This window comes from Myiozetetes cayanensis, unplaced genomic scaffold (genome assembly GCF_022539395.1).
Source record: "Myiozetetes cayanensis isolate MyiCay16 unplaced genomic scaffold, myiCay2020 scf2-11, whole genome shotgun sequence".
NCBI classification, from domain to species: Eukaryota; Metazoa; Chordata; class Aves; order Passeriformes; family Tyrannidae; genus Myiozetetes; species Myiozetetes cayanensis.
Window position 1 is genome coordinate 68,353,209 of NW_026087411.1, and position 10,176 is coordinate 68,363,384.

The window sequence follows — 10,176 nt, forward strand, 5'->3', positions numbered from 1 at the left end:
TGGTTCTTTTTCAGTGTCTGTTTCTTTCCCTTTGACAAATGCCCTTTGGATTTTAGTTTGTTTTTTTGTTTTGGTTTGGTTTTTAATGGAGTTTAAGAGTAGGAAGTTGAATTTCTCTAACAGTAGTCAGAGAATTTGTGGCGTTTTAACATGCTGCCTTTTGGATAGCCAAAATCTCGACCACACTGAACAAGCACCTCTGAACTTGCTCCTTCTGCTTTCTGCTCTACTTGTCACATCAAGAGCATTTACATTTTATGTCTATTGTGACAGCCACCATGGTGCTATCCACATTGCTGCCTCTGGCCAAGCAGGTTTTTGAGCCTGGGCTCCAAGCAGCCCTGCAGTCTCTGGGGAGCCGTGTTCAGCCTCCACATCTCTGGGGGAAGCTGGGCCACAAGTGCCAGAGAGCGCATGGTACCCAAGCTTGAGGCCAAGTATGCATCAGGGAGCCAGCATATGTGTGTGTGTAGCATCACTGTGGGTGGTAGATGAGGAGTTGAGAAAGATATATACTCAGCACACAGCATAGATAAGCTCAGGTTTTCTCGTAAGCAGGAAAGCTCCAGTCACAAATGCTGTAGCATCTATTACACCAGGCAAATAATAACTTATCTTAAAAAGCAAAACCAAAACAAAGAACAGATATTGACAGTCTAGCTTTGTAGGTGCTTTGAGGATGAGGAAATGCTGGGGGTTTTCAGGCTTTAATTTCTAAATGAAGTGATATGACTTCCAGATTTTTAAACCTTTTTACTACTTTTCCACAGAAAACTATGTTTGCATTGTACTCAGTAAGAACAGCATTATGCTTCAAAGGTTGTCTTCCCTTAGGAGCAGCTTCCTGTTCCCTTCAGTGCACTGTATTAGTTTGATCATTGGTCTGAAAGCATGCAGTGGGTCTGGAAGGAGCATCATTCTCAGCCTAGCAGAAGAAAGCAAGAATAAAGGGGTTTAAAACCATCACTCTCCTCACTGGACTTCACATGGCCCAAAGTAGTCTATATAGCTCATTAGCTTTGTATGTGGGGACTCTGCCTAGTTATAGTAACGTTTCTGGTCTTCTGGAAGAGCAGCATTGCCCAGATCTGTGCTATTTGCACATCTGCTGTGCTCCATCTAATCAAGCTGCTCAGAGCACTTCAAAGCACTTTCCAGTGTTTTCTTTAGCCACAAATGGAAACTTCACATCCTCTTTTGTGTCACAGTAACTCTTAAAGTAACTCTGAAAGCCACTGTAACTTTAAGTTACTGCGTTTCTATGAAAAGCCAAGCAGTATTGAGTTTCCGTCCCCAGTCCATACAGGCAGTAGATTTTTATTGTATTGTGCATTAAAGTGGCCATATACTGTGGCATCCTAAGATTATTGTAGGTTTCACTAATGAAGCTGGATGGTGGGAGGTTATTTGATTTTTGGTCTTCTCAGAGAATTAAAAGGCTAATGGAAAAGTTTTGGAAACAGGATGTTTTCTTCTTGGACCAAACTGTAATTCTAGAAACATGATGAGCATAAACTGGTTTTCCACAGATTTGTAGAATTCATAGAATAGTTTGGGTTAGAAGGGACCTTTCAAAAGTTAACTAGTCCAATCCACCTGCAACAAGCAGGGACATCTTCAGCTAGATCAGGTTACTCAGAGCCCCATCCAACCTGGCCTTGAACATTCACAGGGTTGGGGGCATCCATGACCTCTCCAGGCAACTTGATCCAGTATTTCACCACCCTCATTGTAAAAAAACTTTTTTCTTATATATAATCTAAATCAAATCCCTTCATTTTAAAACCATTAACCTTTGTCCTACTGCAAGAGGGCCTGCTAAAAATGTTGTTCCTGTCATTCTTATAGGCCCCCTTCAAGCACTGAAAGGCCACAATAAGGTCTCCCTGGATCCTTCCCTTTTCTAGGCTGAACAATCCTGATTTTCTCACCCATTTCTCATAGGAGAGCTGCTCCAGACCTCTCATCATCTTCATGGACCTCCTCTGGGTTTGCTTCAACAGGTCAATGTCCTTCCTTACTGTGCTGAGAACCCCAGAGCTGGATGCAGTACTCCACGTGGGGTCTCACCAGAGCAGAGTAGAGGGGCAGAATCACTTCCCTAGACCTGCTGGCCATGGTGCTTTTGATGCAGCCCAGGACACAGTTGGCTTTCTGGGCTGCAAGCACACATTGCTGATTCATGTCCAGCCTCTCATCCACCAGCACCCTCAAGTCCTTCTCAGCAGGGCTGCTCTCAATCTATTCACCGTCCAGCCTGTATTGGTATCATGGATTGCCCCAACCCAGGTGAAATAACTGTAGTTAACAGAAGAATATTGCTAAGTGTTTTATTCCACAGATTTAGGGATTTTAGGATAAACTTTTAAGGGGTATAGAAGCATAGTGCAAGCAGAATGTCATTTATTATTTACTAAGAGTTGAAACTCTTGGGGATTCATTAGGAGAGAGGAGTTGTAAAGACTGCTCAAATATTCTCTATGTGATGTTAGAAGTGCAGAAATGACAGGCTCCTGCTATCAAAAGAGAAACACTAAAACTTGCAGGATAAGTGAATAAGTTTGTAAACATCATTACCTCTTAAGAGGTAAAATGTGTACCTGAAGCACTGCTATTTGTATAAGTCAGACAAATAATCCAGTAGATTTAGGGGAAAAAAAGTCTTTGAAACTTCTTTTTTAAATTATCAGCACGTCAAAAACAACAGAATTTCTTTGGCAAATCCTAGGTGCTTCAGTCCTTGCTGGATATATGAATTCCAGTGAGGAACATGAGGATTACTTGGTTTAGTTTCATATCTGGGTTTTACTGTGAGGGAAGGGAAAAGAGAAAGGAAAAGAAGGGCATTTTCCTGGATTAAACCATGATGAGAAAACCTGGCTTGACTCACTTTCCAGGGACAAAAAGAAATTACTATGATTTCAGACAGCAATGTCTCTTTCATGTTCTTTTTTCTACCATTTTGTTAAACAAAGGGAAATGAAGAGCTGTTTACGTTTTCCCTCCCCCCTCTGTTTCCTCAGGGTTTTCCTTCCAGCACACAGTTCCTTATCAGGTTTCAGAGTGTGCTTTGCAGCACTGAGTAAAGCACTGGGTAAAAATACCAAACATTTGATATCTTAAAACAACAAATCAGTTGGGAAGAAGCTTTTCTGCTGCTGTTGCTTCCATCCATGTTGTACTTAAAGGCGTATTGCCAAAATAAAAACAAAGAATGCAGTTTGCTAGTATTTTTAGGTGTATGCAATAGATGAGGTACTGGTAACAGTTATTTTCATAGCCATTAATATGTAAGGGAAGCAAAGCACAGGAGAAGTTCTTACCCCAAAATATGAGGTAATTCAGCTGATTCAAAGACAAGGATATGAAAAAAGGGTGCAGATTTTTGTTCAAAACACAAATTTATAAAACTAATAGGGAGAATACACTGTGAAAAAAATGCAGTGTTTTTTCTTGTAGCCTCTTGAAACCAGCAAGGCCGGAAGGTTTGGGCTGATGCTGCCTTGAGTTGGTGATGAGTAACAGACCACTAGTGTTGTCTTGTAATCTAATGAAAAAGTAAAATACCTTTGAAGATGTTCTTGTTGGATAGTGAAGAATACCCAAATATTTGCTCAGTGGGTGGCAAGCTTTTCTGGTTTGTTGTGAGCCTCTGTGACCTAACAACATCATTTTGGAGACAATAATAGACAAGAGCCGTAACTCTATGCAGGATCTGATGTCTGCAGAGAACAGTTATCACTCTGTATTCCTCATTTTGAAGTCCTAACCATGGTCTACCTTAGATGCCATACAAACTGTTTGCCCCTAATTACAAACATCTAACACCAAAAATACAGTGACTGTTAGATGATAAATGAAACACAAGAAACCAGTGCTAAAGGGTTGGTCTACAGGTTAGGAAATACTGTAAATCAGTAATCTAACCTTTCTTTTTGCAATTATCACTGTTAAAAACCAAATCCAAGGATTTGCACCACACAGACACTCACTCTCTCTGCCCCAGCAAGGTGAGATGAGGAGGAAAATTGGATTAAAAGTAAAACCTTTTCTTCTACCTTGAAAGGGTAATATCCTCCTGCTGATATCCATCCAAGAGGTTGAGATAAAAATAGTTAATAATTGAAATAAAGTAAAATATATTAATAATTTTAATGAAAGTGAAAAAGAGAGGCATAAAAGCCAAGGAAAACAAGTGATGCACAATACAGTTTCTCCCAGCTTCTTGTGCACCTCCTCACTGGCAGAGCATGAGAAACTGGAAAGTCCTTGACTTAGGATAAACACTACTTATCAACAACTAAAACATCTGTGTTTATCGATATCATTCTCATACTAAATCCAAAACACAGCACTGTACCAGCTACTAGGAAGAAAATTAACTCTATCCCAGCCAAAACCAGACATTTCCACTAGTCAAAGTGTAGAGGAGACAAATGAATCTGTATCAAAGAAGGTGGTTCAATTATTCCTAACAAGTTTACGAAAAATATGAGGCCGAGAGAATTCCCTGGGTCCTGAAGGTAGGACAAGCAAATTTTTCAAGAGGACAACCTGAAAGAAGAAAGTGCAAGATTCACAGGGAAGGATGATGTCATGGAAGCCAGGGAGAGGATAAGCTAACAGAAAATGCAACATCAAGGTGCTGGTTTCTAGATTTGGTCATAGAGAAACTTAAGTGTCTCTGCTGGTTCTCCTGCAGAGCTACCTGGCAGGACCCACTAAGTCAGAGAAGAGAAGCCCACCAATATTTTTCAGCAGGGGACTGGGGCAAGGCTTGCCAGCTGTCAAGCCACAAAGCTTGCAGTCAGCATGCATGCTTCTGTGAAACACCTCTGCCTGCCTGCAGTGCCAGTCTTACCTTTGGTACTGTTAAAAAGCCAAAGGAATTACTGGAAAAGATATGTAAACTAAAGCTGAGGTTGACTGCAATTTATGTTTGGTGAAAAGCATCTCAGCAGAGGAATCGAGGGTTGAAGGGATTGTATAGAAAAGATAGTGTAGCAAAGAGCCAGGCCTGCCTCTTAGAGACAAGCAAGATAAGCCACCACCCCTGGAGGTATTTAGAAGACTGTAGATGTGGCGCTTAGGGGTGTCGTTTAGTGGTGGACTTGGCAGTGTTAGGTTAACAATTGGGCTTGATAGTCTTAAGGGTCTTTTCCAACCTAAATGTTTCTGTGATCCTGTGACGGTAATGTAACTTTTTACCTTTTTTTGAGAGAGAACTGTGGTTCTGCAGTGGAGCTGTTTTGCTTGGTATTTGACTTGTCTTCTGAGCAATGTTGCTCCATTCTGGGTTGGGGTGGAACAGTGGAATATGATCGAAACAATATTAACCAGCTCACATGGAGAGGGGCAAATCAGCAGCAATAAGCTTCTGAACTGACATTGAGGGCGATGCTGCTGGACATCCCTGGCAGCCCAGAGTGGCAGAGTTTGTCTTGAAGTCTCTGCAGCATGACCTTACGGAATGATTCCAGAAAGGCCCACACTCAGTGTGAGGGTTTCAAAAATTCATCCTAATTTCTCTAACTTTGAATTTTCTATTTGTTGCAATGGATTTTTTTTCCTTAAGCATTTCACATAATATATTTCACAGCTACTGCTGTTGGAGAGGGAAAGCACCAAATCCTGCCCATTGTGAGTAAGCCAAGAGGGTAACCATGGGAGCAGCATTTTGCTCATGTCTGGATCCTAAAAGCCTCTACCGAGAAAGAAAATAATAAACAAAAGAAATTAGTATGATTGAGAAAACCACACGTAGATATAATTATACTTGGGTTCATTTTCCTGTAATTTAACTGTGCATTTGTGTGCCCTTTACAGGCATGAATAACCGTGAAGTCTTGGAGCAAGTAGAACGAGGTTATCGGATGCCATGTCCTCAGGACTGTCCCATCTCCTTGCACGAGCTTATGATTCACTGCTGGAAAAAAGACCCAGAGGAGCGTCCAACTTTTGAATATTTACAGGGTTTTCTTGAAGACTACTTCACTGCAACAGAACCCCAGTACCAGCCCGGTGACAACCTGTAAATCCCTGGTTTTCAGACACTGTCGTGAATGACCAGGTGTTTCTCAGCCCTGTCCCACCTGACCTTTACCTTCCAACTCTGTGATCAGCTTCTCCAGAGTGCAGCATCTTCCAGCACCTCAGTGCACAGGAGGGGCTGAAGCTGAGAACTTCCGCAGCCCTTGCCTATGACCACTTGTCCTAATAATCTGAATGTCCTGGATGAAAAGGAGAAAAACACTCTTTTTTTTCTTAATCAAAGACTCCAAAACTGCATTGTATTGATGTTATGTAAACTGCAAAACCTCTGTTCATTGTAAATAGTAACTCAGTGCCAATAACTGATCCTAGTGCTTTCCTTTTTTTAAAACGCAAAACCTATGTGATTTTAACTAGTCTTCTCCTGATTCAACTAAAAGTATTATTTTCCAGAAGTGGCCTCTTTGTCTAAAACATTTTTTTTCATGTTTTAACAAATAAAAAAATCAGGACAGGTGTTTGGTTTTTTGCTTTTTTTATATATAAAATATATATAATATATATACATACCTGTACATACAGTATATGGGTGCTATTGCAAAGGAAACTCATTTGGAATTGAATGAATCCTGCTGCAGCAGTACCCAGAAAGCGATAATTTTACTGCAGACATGAAAACACTGGTGGGATTCTGAAAGCCAGTGATCTAATTTTTGGCTTTTGCCAAGCATGATTTTTTTAAATTGGATTGCACTTTTTGTTTATGATTATGTACCTGTAGATGGTTGTAACTTTGCTCTTTCAGGAATCATGTGCTGTATTTACAGTAATGTTTCCAATGTTTGACAAGTGTGTGATGATTTGTTCTTGAAATTAAAACGAACATATTTAAAGCAAGAAAACTACACCATCACCGTTTGAACTGGAAATTGAAACTGCAAGGACTTCTTGTATCAAAACATGTATACTGAAATGTTTCAAAAAGATTTATTAAGCAGTGTAACCGCATTCAGATGGTCTTAAAATCATAGCATTTTAGCCATGTCCCCCTGCTAAATTGTTGGTCATGCAACTAGGATTTTTCTGTTTTATGTGTAACATTTTTTCATTGTAAAATAAGTGTGTTAAATGTCCTGTACTGCTAATGAAATTACTTTCTCTGTGTCTGCAAGTTCTCCAGTGGAATTACTATGCACTTCTTTACATTTCATGGGGGATGCACAGAACAAAGTATTACCTTTTCAGTTGTCTGTACCAGCCTTGAAATACTTACGTTTAACCAAAAAACAAAAAAAAAAATTCCTTTCTATTTCTATTGAGTTTTTAATACTGAGTTGCAAATTTTAAAGTCTTAATTACATTTTGTTATGGTTTATTTGCAAGTTTACATTTTAAAACTGTTTAACTTTCTTAATTTAGTAATTAAAAAAAGAGCATTTTACATTTGGACAGTTGTTTTTTTGTTTAAACTGTGGAGATAATGGTGGAGATGAGATTAAAAACTTTTCAAGAAGGGGTGTCATGCCATTTGAGGCATCATATTTCATAGGAGTATGCAGACCAGTTACCTATGGGACATGATTTTCCAAATTACTAAGTCATTATGTTTTTAAACAACTGGAGTTCAACTGTAAGAAAGATGACTGAATGCATAGCTAGTCTCTCATTTTTCTGTTCTACAAGCAGTTTGTTCTTTATTAGTTCTGTTGCATTTAACATGACTACTTTTACATTTACAAGTGTTGCAGGAAAAGATTTTCTATGCCTTGTATTGCTGTTATCGCTTTAAAAGATTGCGGCCGAGTAAGACTTCCCAACATTTGAAACTCTTTTTTTTAATTATTTAATACTTAGATTATGAATTTGTATTATGAAGATTCACACATTTTCTAAAGAGAAACTTTCTCCATTAGTGAAAACTAACCCAATAATGAATTGAGATTCAGAGAACAAATTGTCATTGTTTTAATATTTTCTATACAAAACTTTGACTGAAAATTCTCTTGCAAAGGAGGCTTCCACACTTAGCCTTTCTCAAAGTGTGAATTTATACGGCAATGTTGCTTGTTACCAGCTTTCCATGATAAATTGGTTAACGTTTTACATGTAGAGTCTATGAGCAATGTTATGTACATGATATATTCAATGTTGCTGTACCTGTAGCTGCGGAGTACTGAAGAGGCCATGATTCTTGTCGGACTTTTAGCTTCCTCGTAGTACTTACAAAGCAAGTCGTGGCCCTCTTTTTTTTTTTCCCCACAGCTACCCCCCTGCCTTAACACATCCTCCACGGAACTGAGGACTCCATAGTAACTCAGCGGGCTGGCGAAGCCAAAACGTCACCTACTCAGCCCAGTGCTCGGTGGCGCAGCATGGCCATTCTGCCAAGTTCCTTAGCAGCCTTTGCTATGCCACAGATTCGAGGGCAGTTTCCATCTGTAATGCGGGATGAGCCTAAAACATTAGTTTGCCTATGTTTCTCATTGGAAGTAAGACTCAGATGGGGCGTTGTTGGGGTTTTATGGCCTTTATTTCTGATTCTTTGGGTTTGCTGTTCCTTGTATTGCATTCGGTCTATGAGTACCATGTTGGTCTCTGCCGGATCTCTGCCTGCAGCTGGCTTGTGTGCAGACTGGTGCCACTGTTGAGTGGCAAATCCAGACCATTTCTCATCGGTAGCTCTTCTGCTTCTTTTTATTAATGTTGGGAGTTTTGTTGTTTGGGTTTTTTAATCTCTCAAATAAAAACATTAGCAAAAAATTTAAACAAGGTTGTTAGCATTTTTGCTATAAATTAATAAAAGCCTTTTCTTAACACTGTGTATACACCACAAATAGCTGTGTGGTGGCTGTAAAGTAGAATTTATGAGACTAAGAATTTCCTGTTCCCTCCAATAATTTTTTAATGCAAGGCTAATAAATTCCATCCAGATAATTACAAGTGGCCAAATGCTCCCATCCACTGCCCACCTGACTCCCAGCTGATCCACAGTGAGGTGGTGAAGTTCCAGAAGAGGTCTTTCAGAAGACCTCCCAGCAGCTGAAAGGACTCCGTGGGGTGACGCAGGCATCTCTGGGCCAAGTTTAATTCAACACCATTCCCAAGAAAAATGGCAGGCAGAAATGCAACACTGCCGCCAAAGGGACAGCTACTACAATTATTACTATATTTCTGTGGGAAGGAAATGATGTGAGACTTGGTGGTCTTTGAAAAAGACCAACATTTGTCAAAGGCACTAACACAATATTCTTTGGCTTATGTAAACAGTGCTCTACTTAGTTCTATGTGATGCTCTGGTTTTGATTTAGTTACCATTGTAGAACCAAAAAAGTAAATACAAAACAGAAAAGTGATTAACAGCTAAAATTACAAGAATAATCACAAATGGAAAATCTGTCTCCAGTGTGAGTGTTTCTCCTGAAGCCTCTAGACTGGAAAGGACTACCTGCAGATCAAGAAGGCAGATTGTAAATGTACTTGACCTTGCCACATAATTTCAAGGTGAGTAGAAAGTTGCTCAGATTTATTTTAATATGCACCATCCTTTTCTCAAGCTCCGCAATAAAAATGCAGTACACTAATGAATGCAACCATATTGTACCCAAGAGGTTTAAGAGCCTCACACGAGGCTGAGCCCAAGCATGCAAGAGCTATTAGGAGATATACAGTAGCTCCTCTTCTGAAGTGTAGACAATATTCATTCATCAAAGAAGTCTTTTCCTGTCTAATGGGAAATTACCACCAGCAGTGCAAACAAAAGGATATTTATTTTCTCCAGTCTTGTCAGTTTGAGGGTCTGTCTGTCTTTCAAGAATAATTGAAGTCTTGTTTGTAGCTCAGAAATCTCATTGTGTTCTGCAGTCTTGGAAAACAGTGATTATAATTTCCTGTGACTCATATACAGGGATATTTTATCACTGAGGAGACTCCTGTCGACTGGAGCAGTATTCTCTGCCATCTTAACTGAAGAAGAGGGCACTTTAGTTTCAAACTTTCCTGCGCAGACCAAGCCAGAACCTGTGTCCTTTCAACAGAAAAGGAAAAGGGGTCCCTTGCCAGGATTGCTACTGGAGCAGGGTGCTTCTAAATTTCTCAGGAGAACTTCTTACAGCTAAAACTAGGTTGCTGAAGTTCATTTTGAATGTTAGAGGGGAAATGCTGGCTTCACTTAAGTCTGTGAGATAT

The 10,176-nt window shown here is 39.8% G+C and overlaps 1 protein-coding gene across 4 annotated transcripts in view; it reads left to right on the forward strand.

Moving 5' to 3' along the window:
- FYN (FYN proto-oncogene, Src family tyrosine kinase) overlaps positions 1 to 8,760 on the forward strand; it is a 142,899-nt gene extending 134,139 nt beyond the window's left edge. For all 4 annotated transcript variants that reach the window (XM_050315874.1, XM_050315871.1, XM_050315873.1 and 1 more), the window contains one exon: positions 5,827 to 8,760. In XM_050315874.1, coding sequence (XP_050171831.1) covers positions 5,827 to 6,035 — 209 coding nt within the window. In that variant the 3' untranslated portion in view covers positions 6,036 to 8,760. The remainder of the gene's footprint in view (positions 1 to 5,826) is intronic.
- The last annotated feature ends 1,416 nt before the right edge of the window (positions 8,761 to 10,176 follow it).